A 24,229-nucleotide genomic window follows, 5' to 3' on the forward strand; every position below is an offset into this window, starting at 1 on the left:
CTGTGAGCCACTGGGAAGTCTTTTTATAAGGCTAACTCTCCACCAAAGCCTTTGATCCCTTCCTTACTAATATATCTCCCCATGGTTGCACTGCAATCTGTTTTAAAGCTTTATTATTTTTATAGACAACAGATTATCTCAGGACTAATTTTTCTGTTTGTATTAATGAGCTAATAAGAGTTGTTTATTGGTAAAATTATTTGGCCATCACTTACTAAGCAGATGTGACAAGTGTAAATCCCATGTCCATATCATATACAAAACAATTGCTACTATTTTTCCTCACAAATATTGCTGTGGATTACAAGTTTTTCTGTTCTCAGAGGTTTCCCACCTATGACGTTATCCCTTTCAGCATTCGGTGTTGTTGCCTGTGTTCAGCTTCTCGTGATTACTACTATTGATTGTTGGCTGGTTTTCCAGACTGTGGTGTGTCGTGACATCAGATGATTTTGAGTGCTGTGGTGAGGGTCTCTGTCAAGTCAAATTAGATATTGTAAGATGGATGTCCTTGATTATTTAAATTAGCTGTTTTCCAGTTTTTCATTAGGGTTTAAATTAGATTTCCTACTGTGATGGCTCTTGACAGACATACCATACTTGTCCAGAAACTTAGCGAGTGTTTGCACCTTTGGTTTCCAAAGCACATAATACTAAATGATGCCATTGCATCTTCAGATGCTGGGGTTGTTTTTCTTTATTTGCATCATAGGAAAAGGTACATGGCTGGTAGAGTGGACAATTCTGGTTGTCAGTGTGGCCATTCTGCCGAATATTTTTGATAGAATTGCATAAATAGGGGACTAAATCTTTATTTAAAAAAATTAGGTGTGTGTTCATTGGTCTCTGAGAATTTGTATGTGCTTTTAGTAAACTATAAATTTGGACCAAGAGAGCTCTAAACTGACACCAGTCATTTTCACACATTTCAGAATCATTGAGAGAGTCTGCTTTTTTGTATTTTGCCTATGTGATAGGAATGCTATCCTTGCTTCATAAAGGATTCAGTTCAACAGTTTTTGAGTACCCAGTTCCTTCTTCTCCAAATAGTTTACAATCTAGCAGAAGAAATAGAAGTACGTGAACAGCTATGAGATAAGAAAAAATATTAAAATATTTTATTTCTACCAATGCTGGGAATTCTGTCATCATCTGATATCTAATCAGATTTCTTTGTCTTTGGCCTTTCTCATTTATTGAGGAGAAAACAGAGACAATTTACTGAAACTTATACATGTCCTTGCTCATTTAAATGCATAATGACTGTCACTAATTAACACATTTCTTTATTTATCCAACAAATATTTGTTTTTGCCTATTTGATGTACCAAGTTCTGCTTTTGGCTCTGAGAATGTAGAAGTGAGTAAGCCCAAGCACTTTTTCTCAAGGTTGTCGCAGCCCAGTGAAGAAAAATAATAGTTACTAAGAGGCAATATAGGAAATTATACTCTCTAGAAATGTAAAGGGCAATATCTGAACACGGAACAATGAAGAAACTAGGTGACTTTAGTCACCATCAGGAAAGGCCATCAGTTATAAAGAATGTAAAAGATGTCCAGGTTTTAAAAAATGGCAATTACTTCTAATTTGTTTTTATTTTGAAGAATTATTTATTTCAGGGCTTCCCTGGTAGGCTCAGTGGTAAAGAATCTGCCTGCCAATGCTAGAGACACAGGTTCAATCCCTAGTCAGAGAGGATCCCACATGCCATGGAGCAACTAAGCCCATGGAGCGACTAAGCTGTTGGGCCACAACTACTGAGCTCACATGCTGCAACTACTGAAGCCCAAGCGCCCTAGAGCCTGTGCTCCACAAGAGAAACCACTGCAATGAGAAGCCCGTACACCACAACTAGAGTAGCACCTGCTTGCCACAACTAGAGAAAAGCCCATGCGGCAACAAAGACCCAGCTCAACCATAAATATAAATAAATCAGTCTTTGCTATATAAGCTTTTTATTTCTTTTACAAATGAGCTTATTTACAAAAAAGACTTTCAGACAGAGAAAATAAACTTATGATTATCAAAGGGGATAGCAAGGGTTGGGGGGAAAGACAAATGACAAATTTGGAAGTAAGAGCTACACACTACTATATATATAAAATAGATTAAAAAAAAACAAGAACTTACTGCATAGCACCGGTCAAAATAACTCAGTATCTTGTAATAACCTATAATGGAAAAGACTCTAAAAAAGAATATACATGTATATGTATACACATAATTGAATCGCTTTCCTGCGCACTTGAAAGTAACACAACATTGTAAATTAACTCTATAGCAATTTAAAAATAGAAAGACTAGAGAAGAAAAAAAAAGTAAAGTGTTTTAATAAGTAAATTGAAAAGAAATCATTCACATTAATGTCTCACCTTGGGAAGCTATCCATAATTTAAGATTAAAAGACTGACATTCAGTTGATTTTTTAAAGGTATGTACTGAGTATCTACTATGTGCCAGACACTATTCTAAGCCTTGGAAATACAGCCATGAACAAAACAGACAAAAATCCATTTCCTCTGAAAGCAGGTGCTTACCTTCTTTGGAGGGAGATAGCTAATAAATCAGTGATAAAATGTGGTACGTCATAGTGTGTGGTATGGAGAAAAACAAAGCAGGAAATGGGGTTAGATGTGTTGGGGGAGGTGAGTAAGTTGGTCTCTGAAAGCATAGTTATTGATAAGGTAGTATTTGAAAGGAGTCCTGAAGTAGGTGAGGGAGCAAGCCATGTAGGGATCCAGAGGAAGAGAATCTAGGCAAAGGGAACCACACCTGCCAAAACCCTGAGATGGGAACACACTTCTCAGGCTGAAGGAACAGACAGGAGCCCAGTGCGTCTGGGACTGTGGGGAGGGTGGCAGAGAGGAGTCCATAGAGGGAGCAGGGCCACATTCTGTCTTCCTTCGTGGCCACAGTGAGGACTGGGCTCTGACTCTAGATGAGATGACAGCCATCAGAGGATTTGGGACAGAAAACAGGCATGATCAGATCGAAAGGACTCTGGCCTTGGACTAAGGTGATATCTAGAAGACAAAGGTGGAGCCAGGAGACAGTTATGAGGCTATTGTAGAATTCCAGGTGAGAGAAGATGGAGACTGAGACCAGGGTGATGTGGAGGTGTGAGAGGCAGTAGATATAGATGATAGACACTCCTGAGACCTGGTCCTGACTGATCGCTGCTCCCTGCTCTCTGTCAGTAAGCTCCATTTCAAGTATCTCACTCTGACTAGTGCTTCCTACCTTGCACCAAACTCCCAACACATTTTAAAAACCTCAATTTGTTGATCCTGTCACTTTTTCATCGTTCCTCCTGGCTTCATTTCCTTCCTTATTCAGCTGAGATTCCATGGTCCCATATACATTCCCTGCATAGACTCTTAAATCCCCCCCCCTTTTTTTTGCATGTTGTTAACCCAGCAAAACCACAGTCTCATTAATGGCAACTTTCATTGTAATTCCCTTTCTCTAGCTACCACCCTATTTCTTGGCTCCCCAAACACCTACACTCTTCAAGATCTGCCTACACTCGTCTTTGTACTTCCTCTCCTCTCATTCTTATTCAGACTCACTACGACTAGACATTGGTATCCACTACTGCCTGAATTGCCACCGTGAAGGTTACCACGACTTCCAAGTTGGTAACCCCAGTGACCACTTCCCCGTCCTCATCTGATGTGATGCAGATGATCATGCCCTCCGTTTTTGAAGTTCTTTCTTCCTTTGGCTGCCAGGAGACCCGATTTCACTGGCTTTGTTCCTACTTCACTGGCCCAACTTTCCCAGTCTCCTTTGCTGGTGCCTCTCATCTTTCTAACCTCTGTCAGAATTCCTTAGATCTCCTTTCTCTGGCTAAGCTTACAGCAGCTGATCTCTTTAAGGGTCATGGTTTTAAATATCAGCCATATATTGATGATGCCTACCATATAGCTTCATCCCCAACCCCTGCCTAGAATTCCAGACAGACATCAAGAGCCTGCTCACTCTTTCCTTTTGAATGATATCTGAAGCTTTTTGTGTCCAAAACCAAAGTCCAGATACTGAACCCCTAAATTATGCTCCTCCTGCATTTTTCCTTAGTAAAGGGCATTTCTAGACTTTCACTTGCTCAGGTCAATAATTTTGGAGTCATCCTTAACTCCTTTCTTTCTCTCATGCCTCAGATCCAATCGATAAACAAATCATGCCAGTTCATGCCTTCAAGAACTGGCCATTTCCTAGAACATATGCTAATGTGCCTAAATGATTACCATAATTTTATCTTTTGAAACTCATTTAGAGTTTTAGAAACACCTGCAAGTCACAACAAGTTTTATGACTATGGTTTGTAATAAAATCTGTATAATTCACATTTCAGTCAAAAATTAAATATGAAAATAAAATAGGAATGGCTTTCTGGAGTGATTTATAAATATCCCTGAAAGCCAATTCTAAAATAATAGTTTAATAAAAATGAGGAGCAGCATCAATGGAATGAATATATAACTTACCAAATTATCACTAACAAGGATGATATTTATTTAGTTTCATAGATTCAGGATTATTGTTTAAAATTTATTACTATTCTTCATACCCATAATTTATAATAACATTGAATGAATAATACAAAGACTTATCTATTGCTCTTTCATGTTGATGAAGGTATTGATTCTGGAACCATGCTGTTTGAGTTCAATACTGGATCTATCATTAGCTCGAAAGCTATGTTCTCACAGACAAGTTCCTTAAATATTCTGTGCCTCAGTTTTCCTGTCTGTAAAATGGGGATAATAGTGCTTACCCCAGGATTTCTTACTAGGTTCACGTGCATTCATGTACCTAAATGTTTAGGATAGTGTCTGGCACAGAGTAAGAGATAGGAATGGTGCTAGGAATAAAAGAATTATATGTCAGAGTTTTGTTACCAGAAGCCCTCAGGGAACTTAGGGCTTAATAGAAAATCTGAAAGGTTAAAGACATTATGAGGTTTTTAGAGATTGTTCAAGACAACCATAAAAGAGCTATCTGAAGGCAATATGTATTAGTTATCTACAAAGTGAGAGAACTGACCAACAAAGGCCATAGACATTCAAATGAGAGAGAAACATTAGTTCTATTGACAACCATTTAAGATAATTTATAATGAAATTTTTGTGTTTTAAATGTTTGGTTTCAATCCTAATAAAACTGAGCTCTGTACTCATAAAACAGCAATTTTGACATCTGACTATGCAGAAGCATAGGATTTTAGTACAAACTGCTAATTGTAGAGCTTTGATTAGATGCTATAGGAAATATAGATACCTATTTATGTGCATATAAAAAGCTGCCATTTATATTGGTACCACTACTCATTGAACTATCACAGTATTCATCAAGTTATTTTATGTGTACATGTAGTCTAAATTTATTATAAGGAGTATCAATTATATATCATTGTGGGCTTTTCTTCTTCTTGGCACAATTATACATTTATTGGAGATATATATTTAATCAACAATAGTAACTAAATACCTACTCTGGGCAAGACGTGGTCACCTGCTAAAAGCATGCATGCATGTGTGCATTCTCAGTCGTGTCTGACTCCTTGCAACCCCATAACTGTAGCCCACCAGGCTCTTCTGTCCATGGAATTTTCCAAGCAAGAACACTGAGTGGGTTGCCATTTCCTGCTCCAGGAGATTTTCCCACCCAGGGATGAAACCTGTGTCTCCTGCATTTGCAGGTGTATTCTTTACCACTGTGCCACATGGGAAGCCCTTGCTAAGAACCTATATCACCAAATAAAAATGCAAGATTGCTATAGTGATGTCATTGTTTGTGCCTTACAGATAGACATGCTCTCCTGAAATGGAATTAATTGCCATTAGTCCCAGAACTGTGAAGCTCTGTATTAAAGTGGATAAAGTATTTTCAAAGTCTGTCCTCAGTAAAGGGGGGAAAAAAGAACTAAAACATTTTTCTCACTTTTCCCCTTAGTTGGCCCGCCACAACAAACTTTTACAGCAGATGCTCAAACCAGGATCTGATCCAGATGATGGAGATGAAGCCTTGAAGTATTATGCCAACCATACCGCACAGATCGAGGTAACCATCAGTGGGTCCAACTGTGAAAAGATATGTTTACTTTCTCTTTCAGACCATTTTCGTAATTGTTTCCTAGAACAATGACGTAGAATTGAGTGATGTAAACTGTGAAAGTATCAACATATATACCAAAAGAGGAGATGTGAGGGGTGGTCTATAAGAAATCAATGTGCACGTCTTTCAAAATTGTCTTTCTTTTTTGACCAGAACTATATGTAAATTCTCTTTTGTAATTAATAAATTTGTTTTTGTTTTCTTTTGGTCCTGGAAGATATTTTAGAGACAGGATTATTATAATGGATTCTGTCATTCAAGAAATTGTTTCTTTTAAAAAACTGTGGAAGGCTTATTAAAGAAGAGTTCTCTGTGTAAGAAAGTGTACAGAAGGGTGGGGAAAACAGAAGGCACTAGTAAAGTTTTCATATTGATAGCATGGACTTGAAATGGTTTAACAGTTTCCATTTCAGTCTGCAGCAGTTGTGCTCTGCCCCCATAAATGAGCCCTTATTTAAGGGCTGCTGGCAGTTCAGGAGGTGTGGGTCAACATGGCCTTAATCATTATGTGTTGTGAGACCCATCTGGCTGTCATTTACTAGCTATGGTATCATTTTGACACTGGTTGGCAGAGATGATCAGGCAGAAGTGAGTAGAATAGTTGACGCCTGTCAAGGTAATTTACATTCATGCATTCATCCACTTTGGCAGATATTTTTTAGTTTTCAGCAGAGTGCACAATGGCATTACTGCTGTTAACTCTCAGGGTACATAATCACTGTACCTTCTTGTTTACTGTTGCCAAACCTTTGCAGTAATGATCATTATTACATTGTGTTATAAAGTGGATCCCTTGCTCACATTTATGAACATTAATAGCTTTGGTGGGAGACATGACCTAGTGCAACCCACGAGCTGGGGTTTTTGCACCCACAGCAAAAACATTGCTCACTATCTCAGGTGCTTAGGTGCTGAGAAGCTGGCAAAGTTAGGAAGCCAGAAAAATTGATACAAATAGATCATCAAACCACCAAGGTTCTATGGAAGGTCCCAGAGGCCAAAGAACAAGGTTAGTAATTAGAAGAGAATATCAGGAATAGATGGAATAGTAGGTGGGCCAGAGATAGGGGTTGAATTAATACCTCTCTGTGAGAACTGGGGACTGTGGTTGGAGTTGGACTTTTGTGGGTTTTCAGCAGTGAGGAGAGATTTAGCTGTGAATACATACATTCTGTAAATGTTTACTGACTTTACTCTCTACCAGTTACATACACATAGAGAATATCATTCTGTGTAGTAATTGTATAAACAAAGGCCAAGGATATTTAGAGAAAATAGTAGTTAACTGTGCCTGAGGTATTTCAGGGTAGATTTCACAGAGAAGGTTGTCATAAAATATATATTAAAAGATTGAGTAGAGGTTTCTTTCTACTGAAGTTTGGGCGTGGAATTCCAGGTAGAATTGAATGAAGGGAAACAGAAAGAACATAGGAAAGGTAACGATTCTTTTCAAAGATTACTCAAATTGCTGTTTGGGGAAAGGACTGGAAAAGGGAATGAGGCAAGGAATGCAAGTAGATGAGATAGGAAGATAGGAAAGAGAGAGATGGTGGTACTGAAGATGACAGATTGGAGTAAAGAGACACTATGTATTGTATCACACACATATACATACACACAGGGCTTGATGCTTGATGTTGGATTCTGCGTGTAAGGTGAGGGAAACACTGGGGAAAAGGATGCCCCCTGGGCTTATGGTTTAAATAAATGGACAGAAGTTGGTGTTATGCACAAGGATCCTAACTTTGGCAGTTCAAATGTTCCAGAAGGTCATTTGTTGATTCTTGGATAGACTGAATTTGAGGTGACTTGAGGAATGCATGAAGCTGGATATAGAAGTTAAGGGTTCAAAGGAATAATCTGGACTGATGATCTAAATTCTTCATGTTGACCAACCTCATGCTCATTCAAAGACCAGCTTATATCACCTCCACATTCATTTATTTTATCCCACTATACTCCCACAGGCATTTTGATCATTTTGTTTTTTTAAGGTGTCATGTTGGAATATAGTTAGCTTCTTCTGGGTCGCTGGCCCCCTACTTGAGGCAGGGACTGCTCTTAATCACCCTTTTATTTCCAATACTAAACCTGTTCTTGAAGTGTAGCCTCAGAATAATGAGTATTGTTGAAAATAATAGCTTGACTATATGTTATAGGCTCAAAGACTCTGGGGAAGGACCTTATGGGTTACATAGTCTGTTCACCAGTCCAAGGAGGAATTGCTTTGCAATGATCCTATTTCTGCTTTAAATTCTTCCTGTGATAGCCATCTCACTACTTCAGGAGGAAACATCTGATTTGGAATAGCTAATGATTAGAAAGTTATTTTTTGATAACACATGCACTCCAGCCCACTTTCGTGTTTGCCTACTGTTCAGAATGTTTGCTCCCCTGTCACCATGATAGCTTGGTTCAGACATTTGAGGTGCCATCGTGATTACAAAATTGCAAGCCTTTATAGATTGGGGTTCATGCTTTTTCACTTTGAATTTCCCAGGACTCCTCACCTAAGGCCTGAATAAGCATGTGTGGTATAAGTGTATTGAAAAAAGTATCCCTTTTTTGGCTTTTTGCTGTTAACACATCCCCATCTCTTTCAGTACTCCCTCTAGTCTGTCAGTGTCCTTTGTAAAATGTAACAACCAGGATCAAACATAGCATGCACAAAGGGGCTGAAAAGCTTGGCTTATAGTCATCAGGACATTATTTCTTAAATGCATCTGGAGTTTTTTTTTTAATGTTTAACACTGTTGGAACCAGTAAACCATTTTTTCCCATGTAGTTGCTTACCATACCAAATACTTCCAATTCTTATTTTGTATGATTGATTTTTTTTAACCTATGTTCCAAGAATTTTTATCTACCACTACAGATTTCTTCTTTGTTTTATGATAGTATTCTAGTATGTGGTTTGTATATATAACATATCATTTACAATAGCTTCAATTACAAGTAACAAAATACCAGGCTAACAGTTTTTAAACAATAAAAATGTTTGATTTTCCCTCATAATGGGAAGTCTGGAGGTACTAGTAGTTCTATAATTGATTCAATGACGCAGTGATGTCTTAAAACACTCAGACCTTTTCCATATTTTCAGCTAAGTCTTTCTTATTATGTGGATGCTATCTCACCTCATGGTTGCAAAATGGCTGCCAAAATTTCAAGTAGCATTATCACCTTTCTTCTAAGCAGGGAGAAAGAGGGCACTGATGAAAAAGAGCTTTTGTGTTGTATACTTGATTTTTTGTTTGTCTCATATGGCTTTCTGTCTTTTCTAAAAGCAAAATCTCCCTTGAGAGCACCTCTAGCCCCAGGATATTTCTCCTTATGCCTCATTTTCCAGAAATAGGTCAAGTGCTCATCACCATACCAGTCAGTAGCAGAGGGAAATAGAATGACTCTTTTAGCTTAGACTAATTTCTGATTAATTTTTGAGGGCTAGATAGAGTATATAAATATGAACCTTGACAAGTAGTCTGCATGAACCCTTGTGACATAGAGACTCTATGAAATCATTTAACTTGTTTTTCTGTCTAAAGCTAAACTGTGATCAGGGCTTCCCAGGTGGCCTAGTGCACCTGCCAATGCAGGAGATGCAGGTTTGATCCCTGGTCTAGGAAGATCCCCTAGAGAAGGAAATGGCAACCCACTCCAGTATTCTTGCCTGAGAACTCCATGGACAGAGTCCGGGGGTCACAAAGAGTCAGATACGACTCAGCAACTAAACAACAAACTGTTACCAATACTAAATTAGAGAAGTTCAAAACAAAAAATATTTACATCTGAGTGTATGCTTGAATGAATGTTACACACAAAAATATGTTTGCCATTATCAGAAAAACATTTTAATGACATAAAACATTTTTCTCTGTAGAACTCAGGGCACATTATGTTGAATATGTCATCTGTTCCCCAGTAGCCATTTTTAGGAAGAACAGGCTAAGAGCAGGATAAAAATATAACAAGTGCTGTGCTTAAGGTTACGTAGCCAGCCACTTCGCAGTGAAGACCCTCTTAGTTCTAGTTCTCTGATGTACTTCATGAAGATTAAAAATGGGTGGCAAGAGTTTAATGTTAATCGAGAAAGAATAAAGATGTTGGTTTTTGTTATTTACGGTGAAGTATAATACTTATGATACATTAGTCTGGTTAATTCCTCTCATTTAAAAGGAATAATATACAGGACTATTTCAGATATTTCAAGTTGGCATTTTTTCATAGCTGAATTCATAAAGTATCATTATTGAAGTCATGCTAAAAACAGAGAGTAGTCTAAGATTCTCCAAAGTTTAAAACAAATGCGAATTAATGTTTTTCAGATTGTTCGGCATGACAGAACAATGGAACAAATAGTATTTCCTGTCCCCAACATATGTGAATACCTCACGCGAGAATCCAAGTGTCGCGTATTCAACACCACGGAGAGGGATGAACAGGGAAGTAAAGTGAATGACTTTTTCCAGCAAACTGAAGATCTCTACAATGAGATGAAGTGGCAGAAGAAAATCAGGAGTAAGTACAACGAGCCAAAATGATCTGAGCATCATGAAAATGTTTTGAGCATAATGATAGATACACCAGTACTTTGGGATACATGACATTGTTCACTTCAATTGGCTCTTAATTTCTTGCTGTCTGATGTTACTGAAGTCACTTATAAGCTTAAGCATGTAAGCTCTGTCTACAGTTGGAGCCAAGACACCTGTGGCTTAAGGAACATAGAAGGTTCTGACTAATTAGATCGTCTTTTAGTACTGATCCTATAGTTTTACAAATATTATGACATCCAAGATTGCAGCTGTGGGTTTCAGCTGTGGAGCAGCTGCAGGTTTGAAGTCCATTAATAGGCCTTGACTGGCCTTAGCCATCAGTGAATGGAGTGGAGAGACCCTGGCATAGGCTTGCTTGTCCTCTTGTATCTGTGGTCTTATGATCAGGTAAGCTGTTTAGTGTTTTTTCTGAAACTCATTCCTTTTTACAACATATATGAATCTTGCGAAGTCGAAGTAAAAATTGTGTGACACTTGTATTCAAATCGGGCAAGGTTATAATGTAACACTTAAAAGTTACCGTCATATAGTTCCCATTACTTATTTCTCAGGTTTAAGTCTATTTGGAAATATTATGTAACAACCAAAATGGGAAAACAACCTGAAAAAGAATAGCTACGTGTATATGTATAACTGAGTCACTTTGCTGTACACCTGAAATCAACACAACCGTGTTAATCAACTACACTCCAATAAATAATAAAAAGTTTTTTAATAAGACCACAAAAGGATTAAAAATTTTTCAATTTTAAAATAAACTTTATTTTCCCAGATGAGAAATATCATGAGTTTTTAATAAAAATTGTTGGGGAAAACTTTTGATTAGGTCTTTTCTGACTATTGGAGAGATTTTCCAGACAACAGGCATATGTTCTCAATACTTCTATTCAACAGTGTTGCATCATTTAGTTTCCTGGGAACTTCAATGATTATGGTTTATGAATTTGGTTGAGCTTGAGACATAACATCCTTGAATAAAGATTGTAGCATGCATTGTCAGACTTTCTTAGCAGGATATTTGAAAAAAATAAATTACTCTCCCTTAGCACTTTCCCATAAAGAACCTTATGGAATTCAAAGAAACTTAGGCATTCAGAGTACATAACAGAAACTCAATTTGAAAATCATTCATTTTATTCCTGACAAACAGTAGATTGGATAATTAGCTAGTGCTTGTGGAGTCTGTGTTTTTGAGATAAATATTTGTCATTTGTCAAAAAAAAAAACCACCTTAAAATAATTTCCAATATACAGTTTACTTTTCAAATTTGGAAGCAGCTTATGATGAGGTTTTAGACAGAATTGAATTCATTTGATGAATTTGTTGTTACAAATGTATGTATCAACATCTTCTAATTTTGTCTTAATATTCTGCTTTTTAAAATGAGGACTCCTAATTCAGGAACGATGAAAATGCAAATGCTTACAATTTATGACACATTAGTCAACTAAATGCCGTAGCTAATCATAGCCTACTCCAGTGTTGGAATGTTCTATTCCAAGAGAAAAAAAACAAGATGTACTGAAGGGAAGTGTAGTTTATAAGTAAGCAGCAGACTTGAGATTGGAATTCACAGAACATACTTTGAAAGCTTAAAATTTCTATTTGAAAATTGAGATGGCTTTTCCCCTCAATTGACTGTTAATATTTTAAATCTAATGTTAAACAATTAAGAGTTAGACAATGGGCAAGACCTTAATATGTTGTGTGACAAACTTGTATGCATGACATGTCTGTTCAGTTTTTTAGGAGAGGTGAAAGAAACTGAGTTTTGGCTTATGTAAATTTTATTCAGTAGATACATCTAACAATTCATTTCTGGTGACAGACACAGAATCCCATTTCTGGAAATATTCAGCAAAAGCTCTCCCACTTATAGGTAGTTTTTGTTGTATCTTTCACTTACTTTTTCTGTTGCAAACCCAAGTTCTTGGGAAGCATAAAGGTTTAAAACTTAGGTAATATTATAAATCACTAGTTCCCAGTAAGCAGTGCTGTGCCATGCTATTAAGTTTCAGAGTTTCAGGTAACTGTGACTGTGATTTGAAACTTTCACCAGAGATACATCTGTGCAAAGGGTGGGGGTTTTATTTTACTTTTAAGACAGGGGAGTGAGACCAATTAATTGATATTACTAAATTACACAGCAGTATATACCATTCCATTAAAAGGGGCCCCAAGTGACTGCTAAACTGCCTTCCCCCAACCTGCTCTAGGGATATATTAAAGAGAATTAACCCAGAGTCATCTTTTCTGACCAGAATTACTCACCCTTCTACAATGGCTTAGGTGTAAACTGACTAAAGAAAAGAAGGAATTATATGGAAAGCTCCTTTATGGTATTGATGATAAATGTTCTAAAATAAGTTGCATTGAATGTTTGTTTATATACGCTTTTATAGTAGTTTGCAAAAATGCATTTAGGAAGATGATATTTCAGTAGGGCTTTGGTATTGAAATCAAAATTCATTTTCTGTTCTGTCCCACCGTGCTTCTTTATCACCAGGTAATCCTGCCCTGTTCTGGTTCTCAAGGCATATTTCTCTTTGGGGGAGCATCTCCTTCAACCTGGCTGTGTTCATCAACTTAGCTGTGGCTCTCTTCTACCCATTTGGGGACGATGGAGATGAAGGCAAGTGCTTGTCTGTCTTTAAATGAAAAGTATCTTAGAGTCTAAAAGCAATACTTTTGATGCGTGCCTTAACTATTTAGACCTTCCCAGTTACAACAATTTCATTCTTGTTAAATAGCTTTTCTTTATTCACTGGAAACAGAATGATCGTAAGTATAATAGGCAGAAAATGATGGTCAATATAAATATTTTTCAAGAAGTTCATATACAGAAGAGCTAGAAGAGCTATATTGATAAGTAAGGCAAGAAAAAATATTTCTACCTTATTTTGTGAGCAAAAGCATTTTATGTATCATTTCAATCATATAAATACATGAGAAAGTGAGAGATGTATGCCAAAATGTTGATTGTGATTATCTTTAGTAGAATCTCTATTTTACCCTTTTTTCTTTGCTTTCGGTATTGTCTAAGGATTCTACAGTGAACTTGCAGGTAATTTGAAAAATAATTTTAAATGTATAGCATAAGGCAGATTATAATAATAGAGCACAAAGGATATTGACCATGAAGTTAATATTATCAAACTGCTGATACATGAGGTTTTGCGAAAGCAAAGACAAGAAAAATTATCCCATGTTAAGTGAAACGGGAAATAATAGGAGAGGTACACTAAAGGCTGTGGAAATTAAGTTTTCTTTAAATCTGGCAAAAGAACATGGGAGAATATGTCACAATCTGTATCCTGATTGGTATAGAATCAGGTAGATAACTTTGGAATGGGTATTGAAAGAATGGCTCAGAGGACAGGATGAGAGATACCAGCAAATAATAACCACAAGATGCTTTTGTATCTCATCAGTTTATAGGATTATGTGAGAATTTAATGAGATGCCATAGGTAAAGCATTAAGAATAGCAGCTAGTAATCATATGATACCAAAAAATAAAACTTGAATTTGCCACTTATCTTCAACTATTTACATAGTACTTACATTTTATCTGGGCTTCCCTGGTGGCTCAGACAGTAAAGAATCTGCTTGCAATGCAGGAAACACTGGTTTGATCCCTGGGTTGGGAGATCCCCTAGAGAAGGGAATGGCAACCCACTCCAGTATTCTTGCCTGGAGAATTTCACGGACAGAGGAGCCTGGTGGCCTGTGGTCCATGGGGTCACACGACTGAGCGATTAACACTACTACTACTAATCATTTGATAAAGCTTAGTTGTTGTTGTTACAAGGTGAATATTAATACTACAAAGGGAAGCTCAGTGGAAAGGAGGATATGAGAAGAGAAAGAGGTATTTAAACCTATTTCAGATGTGAGTAGGAAGGGGACTGAGCAGGAAGGGAAATGGGAGTGCAGAAGTAATTTGCTATTTCTAAGGTCTGTTACAGATGGCAGATAGCAAAGTTCTAGCCTTTGGGTATAATCTGAGTAGTTATAGAAAGGTTTGATTTTTTTTAGAAGGTACACCAGTGCTAATAAAAGAATATTTGACAAGGGAGTAGATATGTGAGTTAAATAGCAATGAAAACATAGCAAATATTTGGCCGTCCATTGTGGGGAAGTTGCAAATACAGCAGGAAGTGGAAACAGCTCTCTTCACTGTGTTTAGTCTCATTTAGTGATGATAGCCCTCTTGGCAAAGAAGAACATAACTTTTGTAAGGAGAGAAGTCCAGCCTGAAATGATAAATTAGTATCATCTGCACATGGAATGCTAACTAGATTGTAGCATCCTGTTAAATAGAGCATAAGGTCTTACATATAGAAGTAGTTTTGGAAATTATCTAATATCAAATCATCATTGACACATAAAGAGATGGAAGCCCAGAGAAGAATGTCAGATCTCAGAATAGATGGTTAGAGCATTTGTTTGTGCTCTTGGACTTTTCTGCATGGATGATTAGGTTAGAAGTGTGGCAATAACAGGTGCCCCTTTATACAGGGACATCATCTTCCCTAAGTTCTATTCCATGATATACCTTACAAGAGCACCAGAGCCAAAGTATATAGCCTGTGCTGCCATCTATTGTACGTTAAATATGATGGTGATGGGCACGGGTACCCCTCTGAACATCTGCTCTTTACTCATTCAGGAGAAAGTAAAGCACCCGATACATTTTTTCATACTTGCCTGACTAATAACAGTTGTAATAGTATTGCTAATGATAATAATAGCACCTGTTATTGTTTACCGTTTAGATTGGATCAGGCAAAGTGCTAAGCACGTGGCATACATAATTCCATGTAATCTTCCTGACAATTCTATAAAGTAAGTACTTCATCCTTCTGGATGAAGAACTTGAGGCTTCCCTTGGAAGATTTGACCAGTAATTCGGGAGTCTGGAAATACATACTTTTTAACAAGTTCCCGAGGTGTGACTAATACAACTGGTCCTTGAACAAGAACTTGAAACCACATACATGGTAAAATCGGGAATGAGGCTCCAGCCTCAGAAAGAAATAAGACCAACAAAAACAAGGCAGGAAGACAAGGTGTGTCCTCCTCAGGTGCAGCTGTACACTTTACTCTTTAGATAGGACTGAATAGAGGTTAACAGCAGCAACCAAGGTGGAGGCTCACTCTTAAGTATCTGGGTGTGGGTGTGGCACTAAGGGGGAAGGGGAAGCATGAGCTGCCATTTTGGCAGTATGGAACCCCAAGGTTACATTTGGGTAATCTGATGACAGTTCTAGATGGGTTATTTAATTATAGCTCCATGAATAAGGTTGCAGTTTTGATCAGGATTAGCTAAGCCTCCAACCTTCAGTTACATGCTACGCATAGCTGGGAAGGCTGAGAAAGCAAAGTTAAGACTGATTACTGTACTTGGCCATCGGAACTGGCTGAAGAAGGTAAATTCTGTGCTGGACACGCAAGTCCCTAATGCTGGATTTTGTCAAGCATAGCCTGGATGACTCCTTGGCTGGGACGCTTTGAGATGATTTAAAGATGAATTAGTTGATCATTAAGATTCCTTCCAAAAAGTGCTACAAAAAATGGTGGGAATGTGTCAAAGAACACAGGATTCAACTTGAAAGGTCTCCCAGTGGCCAAGTCTTTGGAAATTTTGACATAAAAATAGTTACAGTAATACATAATAACCCGCAGAATAAAATAAGAATCCGGGAATCCATATTGGTAGACGAGAAAGCTCTTCCTTACAATAGTATTCCTGTTAATCAGTGTAGAAGGAGTAATAGAAATAAAATGTTGCTATTTGGCTAATACCATATAATAGTAATAATCATCAGTGAATGCTAAAATTAATAGATAAGTGTTAGATGAGAAAGTATAATGAGAAACAGGATATTGACATAGTCAAACTATTTCCCCATAATATACTTATTATGAGAGTGACTTTAAAGTGGAGAAATCACTTTAATTATGTGATTAATGTTAATGTCACCAGTGAAGAGACACAGCAACATCAGGTGCCTGTTGACATGATGTGCTGACAAGAATATGGCATCTGTTGACAAAAATGCATGAAGTGAGGAAATTTCAGACAAATCCAGAATGAGAAATATTCTACAAAATAATTGGGCAGTACTCTTGAAGCATGTGAAGTCAAAGAAGTACTGAGGAATTAAAAGAGACTAAGAGACATGACAGCTAAATGCAATGTGTGATCCTGATTCAGAAAAAAAGACATCACTTGGGCAGTTCATGAACTTTGAATAAAGGTCTGTAGATTAAAGCGGTTGTTGTTCAGTCACTAAGTGTCCCACTCTTTGTGACCCCATGGACTGCAGCACACCAGGCTCCTCTGTCCTCCACTATCTCCTGGAGTTTATTCAAAGTCATGTCCATAGCATCAGTGATGGTATCTAACCATCTCATCCTCTGCTGTCCCCTTCTCCTGTTGCCTTCAATCTTTTCCAACATCAGAGTCTTTTCCAGTGAGTCAGCTCTTCACATCAAGTAGCCAAAGTATTGGAGCTTCAGCTTCAACATCAGCCCTTGCAACAAATATTCAGGATTGATTTCCTTTAGGATTGACTGGTTTGATCTCCTTGCAGTCCAGGGACTCTCGACAGTCTTCTCCAGCACCACAATTTGAAAGCATCAGTTCTGTGGTGCTCAGCCTTCTTTATGTTCCAACTCTATTAATGTAATATATCATATTAATTTCCATACATTGATCCTTGTTGTGTGATTATGTAAGGTGTCAATATTTGGGGAAGCCAGGTAAAGAGTCAATGAGAATTTTGTATTATATTTACAACTATAACATTAGTCAGAAAGAGTTCTAAAATAAAAAGTTAAAAAAGAAAAAATAAGTAAATATGAGGATTCCATCCAGCTCTAAGGTTCCTGGATTCTGGGTAGAAGTTGATCACAAAATCACCTGGTGAATCCTGAGCCAGAAAAAAAGACCTGTGGTCCAAACGGGCCATCTTTTCCAACCCCAGATCCTAATACAAGCTGCTCTGGAGTCAGTTTGGCTAATGTGTCAGGTGAGGACAGAGAGGCTAGCTAGCAGGGGGGAATGGGCTGTGTATGCTGTCTCCAAGGGTATTTTCCAGCCTGAACACACAGTGAGCTTGTGGGAATCACTTGTGTCCAGATACCTGGTTCACACTTAGGTTATAATATTAGCTGAGAGAGCAGTGTCTGCCTTCAACCAGGGTAGTAGCGTATGATAATAAAAGGGAGATACTTAGTGGAAGGTGATTCTCAGAGTACCAGCTTGTAAGACGTCCACCCTCCCAAGCCCTACTGCAAATAATCTCCTTCAGTAGTCAGGCTTTGCAGAGCTTTCTTTGAATTTCTTCGAGAATCCAGGGCCTATTGCTGTGGCTATAGATTTTGGTGTGGGTTTCCTTGTTTGGTTGATTGGTTTATATGCTTAACATGTGTTTCTCTAAAAATGAAACTTGTGCCAAAGTTAAGGAATGAGGTCATGCTGCTTGTGGCTTAAGCCATAGCTATCGATGCTAGGGAATCTCCGAGATGTCAACCCAGAAGTTGAGTGTTGCCATGCCAACCATCCCTGCCCAGTTTGGCAAAGGCAGAGGGGTTAGCAGAGAATTGTGCCTTCTTATATCCATTTAGCATGTGATTTTTAAAAAAAATACTGTGTTCAAATTTGGGATGTCATTCTTTTTCCCTTAAGTGCTTTGTGTTAAAGTAAATAAATCTTCAAGGTGATTATAATTCATTCACCTTAATAGCAACCATTGTTAGAGTGTGGCTGGATGCCAGACACTGTGCTTGACCCTAGAGATACAAACACTGGGAAAACTGACCTTGTTCTCAAGGAGCTTATGGGCTTCACCGGTGGCTCAGAGAGTAAAGAATGCCTGCGATGCAGGAGACCTGGGTTTGATTGCTGGGTTGGGAAGATCCCCTGGAGAAGGAAATGGCTACCCACTCCAGTATTCTTGCCTGGAAAATCCCATGGACAGGGGAGCCTGGCGGGCTATAGTACATGGGGTCGCAAAGAATCAGACACGACTGAGCGACTAACACACAAGGAGCTTATAGTCTAGTTAAAGGATGAAGAAAGGAATGAGACACAATAGTAAAGAACACCCATAGATTTATCTAATCTGCGTCAGCCAGACTGAGGAGGGAGAAATGGGAAATTCTTACAAGTCTCTGCCGGAGGCAGAGGAGTGGAGAGAGGAGAGTAAGATGCAGCATGTTGTATAAGTTAGCGGTACCCAACCTTTTTGGCTTCCCTGGTGCCTCAGGGGTAAGGAATCTTCCTGCAATGCAGGAGACATAGTTTGATTCCTGAGTTGGGAAGATTCCCTGGAGGAAGCCCTGGCAACCCACTCCAGTATTCTTGCCTGGAGAATCCCATGGACAGAGGAACCTCATGGGCTATAGTCCTTGGGGTTGCAAAGAGTTGGACATGACTGAAGCGACTTAGCATGCACACACAACCTTTTTGGCACCAGGGACCAGTTTCATAGAAGACAATTTTTCCCTGGACCATGGGATGTGAGCTATGGAGAGTGGCTGTAAATACAGATGAAGCTTCACTCGCCCAGTACTGGTTTGTCACCCAGGGGTTGGGAACCCCTGCTATAAGTACACTTAAAACAAGTCAGTGTGAAGTAGATAGGAGAGTAGAATTGAAGTCTCCAGTGTTTCTATTTGAATTTTCTTTTATTAAGGACAAATGTTATACTCTAATATTTTAAAATGTATAGAGCGCATTCTTAAATTTTTTCTATTATAAAGTAATACATGATCATTATAGAAAATTAGTACAAATATCAAGAAGACAGCCCCCTCTTTCCACCCTTAATGGATAAAAAATGGCTTTGACAGTCTACTGTCTTCTAAAGTTTGTCAGAGGATTTCAGTTTATTTTTCTAGCTGAAGATCAAATCTTCAGCTAAAAACCAATATGATCATTCTTACAAAATACAATTACAAATTGTTGTCAGTTGACAATAGTGTAAATAGCCATTTAAGTAACTTTTAAATTTATTTACTCTTCACAAATACATATTTAACATTAAACTATGTGCAAGGTACTAAGCTAGACACTGTTTGAGTTCTCTCTACAAAGGGATCAAATATTCAGTTTTAAGTTCATGGTTATAATTTCTTATTGGATCAAGAGGAAATCCCAGCAAGCCAGATACTGTCTGAGAAAGGGTGGTCAAGTTGTGGTTAGCTTATCAGGCATTAGTGACAATGCACAGTGTGACTAGCAGTGCCAAAGTTGAGACTTTTACAATAATAATGTCACACCAAGACATTGCTTATGAATTATACCAAAGAATCTAGTGATTGGATGAGAGTTAAGTGTGCAAAGATGTTGGCGGTTTTACTAAAGAGTGAAGCTCCACAACTTGGGGAATTTGTAACTAGAGATTGGCTTACTCAAAACGAGCTCACAGATTGTTTCTGTTTATAGTCAACAAATATTGGTGCTTCCCAGGTGGCACTAGTGGTAAAGAACCTGCCTGCCAACGCAGGAGATGTAAGTGACTTGGGTTCGATCCCTGGGTCAGGAAGATCCCCCAGAGGGGGGAATGGCTACCCACTTCAGTATTCTTGTCTGGAGAATTCTATGGACAGAGGAGCCTGGCGGGTCCATGGAGTTGCAAAGAGTCGACACGACTAAGCAACTAACGCTTTGACTTTCACACACACACACACACACACACATATATATATGTAAATACACTTGTGTGTTTTAACAGTGAAAGTTTAGGTGTGTTTCATTAAAGAATGGGTATTTTACATTCTGAATCTATAACTTAAAAACAGTTTTTAAACTTTATTTTTGGCTGTGCTGGGTCTCCATTGCTGCTCACAGGCTTTCTTTAGTTGTGGCGAGCAGGGGCTACTCTTCATGGCAGTGAGAGAGCTTCTCATTGTGGTGGCTTCTGTTGTTGCAGAGCATGCAGGCTTCAGTAGTTGCGGCACTTGGACTCCCAGACTCTAGAGCACAGACTCACTAGTTGTGGCACAAGGGCTTAGTAGCTCAGAGGCATGTGGGATCTTCCTGGAACAGGAATTGAACCCATGTCTCCTGCATTGGCAGGCAGATTCTTTACCCCTAAGCCACCATAAGAACTTGATAATAATTTAACAGGACAAGATATGAGTTTGGTGCCTGATTCCAAATGACTTACCTGAACTAGTGGAAAGTCGCAGTTTTGTTGTTTCCTCTCTGACTTCATCAGCCTGAACACACATGTTTGAGGTCTAATCAGCCCAAGAGTGTTCCCCCCTTAATTTACTTCTGCAAATATAGCATCACTTAACTTTCAGAGGGGGATTCCTCGAATCCACATGTCAGTGCAAACATCAATGAACTGTCCTTTTTAAAAAATGAAATGTATTTATAAACCCCTTCTGGGGCCATTTCTAAAGAAACTTTTGTTGCAATGGAGTTTAGTTTTGAAACATTTGGAGTTTTGGTTTTCTGATGAAGTAAATAGCTGAATGTTATTTTTAGAAGTTGAGAAATACACACGTATACCTATGTATTCATACACATAAATGCACTTGTGTGTTTTAACAGTTAAAGCTTAGGTCTATTTCATTAAAAACTAGAGAGTGTGCATTCTGAATTCTTTAATATAATATAAAAACTTGGTTATAATAAAACAGGACAAGGTATGAGTTCAGTGCCTGATTCCATTTGATTTAGCTGAATAGTTGATGGCCATTAATCATGCATTTTGAATTAAGATTCCCAAAATGAGAAATCCCTATCCAAAGCATCTAGCATGACTCCCATTGGAAAGAAAGACACACAAGTTTCAGAGCTAATGTAAGGAGCATTGACTAGTGAGTATTTAAGCAGCCTGGGATTCATCACAAGCTTTCTGGAAATGTAGGTGGTGCTAGTGGTAAAGAATCCAACTGCCAACTCAGGAGACTTAAGAGATGGTGGTTCGATCCCTAGGTCCAGAAGATCCCCTGGAGGAGGAAATGGCAACCTGCTCCAGTATTCTTGCCTGGAAAATCCCATGGACAGAGGAACTGGGGGTGGGAGGGGGCTACAGTCCATAAGATCATGAAGAGTCAGACACCACTGAGTGTCTGAGTACAAGAAATAATGAATAATGTGTACAAAGACATCTCCTCTAAATATACAGTGTATTCTGTTCAGTCACTCAGTTGTGTCCAACTCTTTGTGAACTCATGGACTGCAGCACACCAGGCTTCCCTGTCCATCACCAACTCCTGGAGCTTACTCAAACTCATGTCCATCGCATCAGTGATTCCATCCAACTATCTCATCCTCTGTCGTCCCCTTCTCTTCCCGCCTTCAATCTTTCCCAGCATCAGGGTCTTTTCCAGTGAGTCAGTTCTTCGCATCAGGTGGCCAAAGAATTGGAGTTTCAGCTTCAGCATCAGTCCTTCCAATGAATATTCAGGACTGATTTCCTTTGGGACGGACTGGTTGGATCTCCTTGCAGTCCAAGGGACTCTCAAGAGTCTTCTCCAACACCACAGTTCAAAAGCATCAATTCTCTGGCGCTCAGCTTTCTTTGTAGTCCAACTCTCACATCCATACATGACTACTGGAAAAACCATAGCTTTGACTAGACGGACCTTTGTTGGTAAAGTAATATCTCTGCTCTTTAATATGCTGTCGAGGTTTGTCATAGCTTTTCTTCCAAGGAGCAAGCATCTTTTAATCTCATGTCTGCAGTCACCATCTGCAGTGATTTTGGAGCCCCCCAAAATAGTTTGTCACTGTTTCCATTGTTTCCCTATCTATTTGCCATGAAGTGATGGGACCGGATGCCATGATCTTAGTTTTCTGAATGTAGAGTGGGTTACTTTGAAATTCAGTGTCTTACAACTTGTCTTGCTCTATTATATGAAATCGGTTCAGTTCAGTCCCTCAGTCATGTCCGACTCTTTGTGACCCCATGGACTGCAGCATACCAGGCTTCCCTGTCCATCACCAACTCCTGGAGCTTGCTCAAACTCATGTCCATCGAGTTGGTGATGCGATCCAACCATCTCATCCTCTGTCGTCCCCTTCTCCTCCTGCCTTCAATCTTTCCCTGCATCAAGGTCTTTTCCAATGAGTCGGTTCTTCACATCAGGTGGCCAAAGTATTGGAGTTTCATATATATAAAAAATATAAAATAGAGTGGCAAATGATTTAACATGTTCCAGTTTTGTTCTTAGTAAAAATAAACTTCCACATTTTACAGGTACTCTTTCACCGTTGTTCTCAATTCTGCTCTGGATAGCAGTGGCAATCTGCACATCTATGCTGTTTTTCTTCTCCAAGCCTGTGGGTATTCGGCCATTTCTTGTGTCAGTAATGCTCAGATCAATATATACAATAGGTCTTGGGCCTACATTAATACTTCTTGGTGCAGCAAATGTAAGTACTTTATTTAGTTTTGTACTGTTTTAGAGTAATTAAAAGTGTACTAAATATAAAAATGTAGCTCTATACTTTAACTCTGTAAATAAATTCTAATTTATTGTGAATCCAAATTAAATTGAGTTTAATGTGTACCTTCTTCATTGACTTTTGAGAGGAAGAAAAAATGGCAAGTGAAACTTGTATATATTTAGGACGGTAGCATTTGGGGCATGACCCAGTTCTGCAGTCAATTTAACCGAATCCAATTTTAATGCCTTCAGCATCCTATATGGGCAGCTATTGACAAAAATGACTCTGAACCACTGTTATCATTCTAAAGTAACTTCTAAATCATCCAAGAAAGATTAAATTATATTCAGTAGAATTTTAGAAGTGAGTATCTTTTATAAAATGACCAAAGGAAAAGTATCGCTATAAGAGAAAATATGAAATTGGGCTTTTTTAAATATGAACAACACCTATTAACTTGTGAAAGGCATAGATGAGATTTTTGTTTTCACTGTATTTTAAAATATTAGAACAAGGGAGCACATTTCACAACCTTACTAGGTAAGTTTAGGATAAGTAAGCCAGACTACTATTGCATATAGCAGTAATTTTGCCCAAGTGATAAAATTTTAAAGGGACTAAACAACTTTCTGTATGGCGCAGATGAAAAGGGATATTAAGAAGCAATAAATCACCAGGTTGATAAAAGAAGAAGTTGCCACATAGGCAAATAAGTCTTGCTAATATGTCCACTGAATACCTAAGCACTTTAAACTGAGTTTCTAGCATAATGTCCTATATTCTGGTATCTGTGTATCTGTATCTGGTATCTCCCCTTCTACATAAGTTCTTAAGAAGAATGAGTAATCATTCAAAGTCTGAAACATGATTGGTACTCAACAAATGTTTCTTAAGTAAATTAAGTAATGAGTGAGTAGATGAATGAGTGAAAGATTATTTTTGTATTCTTACACATTTACAGTGCCTCGCCATAAAAAATGTGGCAAATATATATTGAAAATGAATAAATGAAATAATCAACTGAAGTTTTGAGAATTATAAAGCTGAGCTGGTATGGCCAGATCTATGTTTCTGATCTCTATTATAATTCTTCAAAAATTGAACATGATATATATGAAAGATATATACATATATATG

The 24,229-nt window shown here is 38.1% G+C and overlaps 1 protein-coding gene across 6 annotated transcripts in view; it reads left to right on the top strand.

Moving 5' to 3' along the window:
- The window catches only part of ITPR2 (inositol 1,4,5-trisphosphate receptor type 2), a 563,179-nt gene that overhangs the window by 435,469 nt on the left and 103,481 nt on the right, over nucleotides 1–24,229 (top strand). For 5 of the 6 annotated variants that reach the window (XM_081483690.1, XM_081483688.1, XM_081483693.1 and 2 more), the window contains 4 exons: nucleotides 5,957–6,064; nucleotides 10,444–10,636; nucleotides 13,182–13,307; nucleotides 22,902–23,077. In XM_081483690.1, coding sequence (XP_081339816.1) covers nucleotides 5,957–6,064; nucleotides 10,444–10,636; nucleotides 13,182–13,307; nucleotides 22,902–23,077 — 603 coding nt within the window. Of the gene's footprint in view, nucleotides 1–5,956; nucleotides 6,065–10,443; nucleotides 10,637–13,181; nucleotides 13,312–22,901; nucleotides 23,078–24,229 lie in introns of all 6 variants that reach the window. The other variant, XR_014051645.1, reaches the window with a different exon arrangement.

The sequence above is a fragment of the Giraffa tippelskirchi genome, chromosome 4 (assembly GCF_054371585.1).
Source record: "Giraffa tippelskirchi isolate mGirTip1 chromosome 4, T2T-mGirTip1v1.2.pri, whole genome shotgun sequence".
Taxonomy (NCBI): Eukaryota; Metazoa; Chordata; class Mammalia; order Artiodactyla; family Giraffidae; genus Giraffa; species Giraffa tippelskirchi.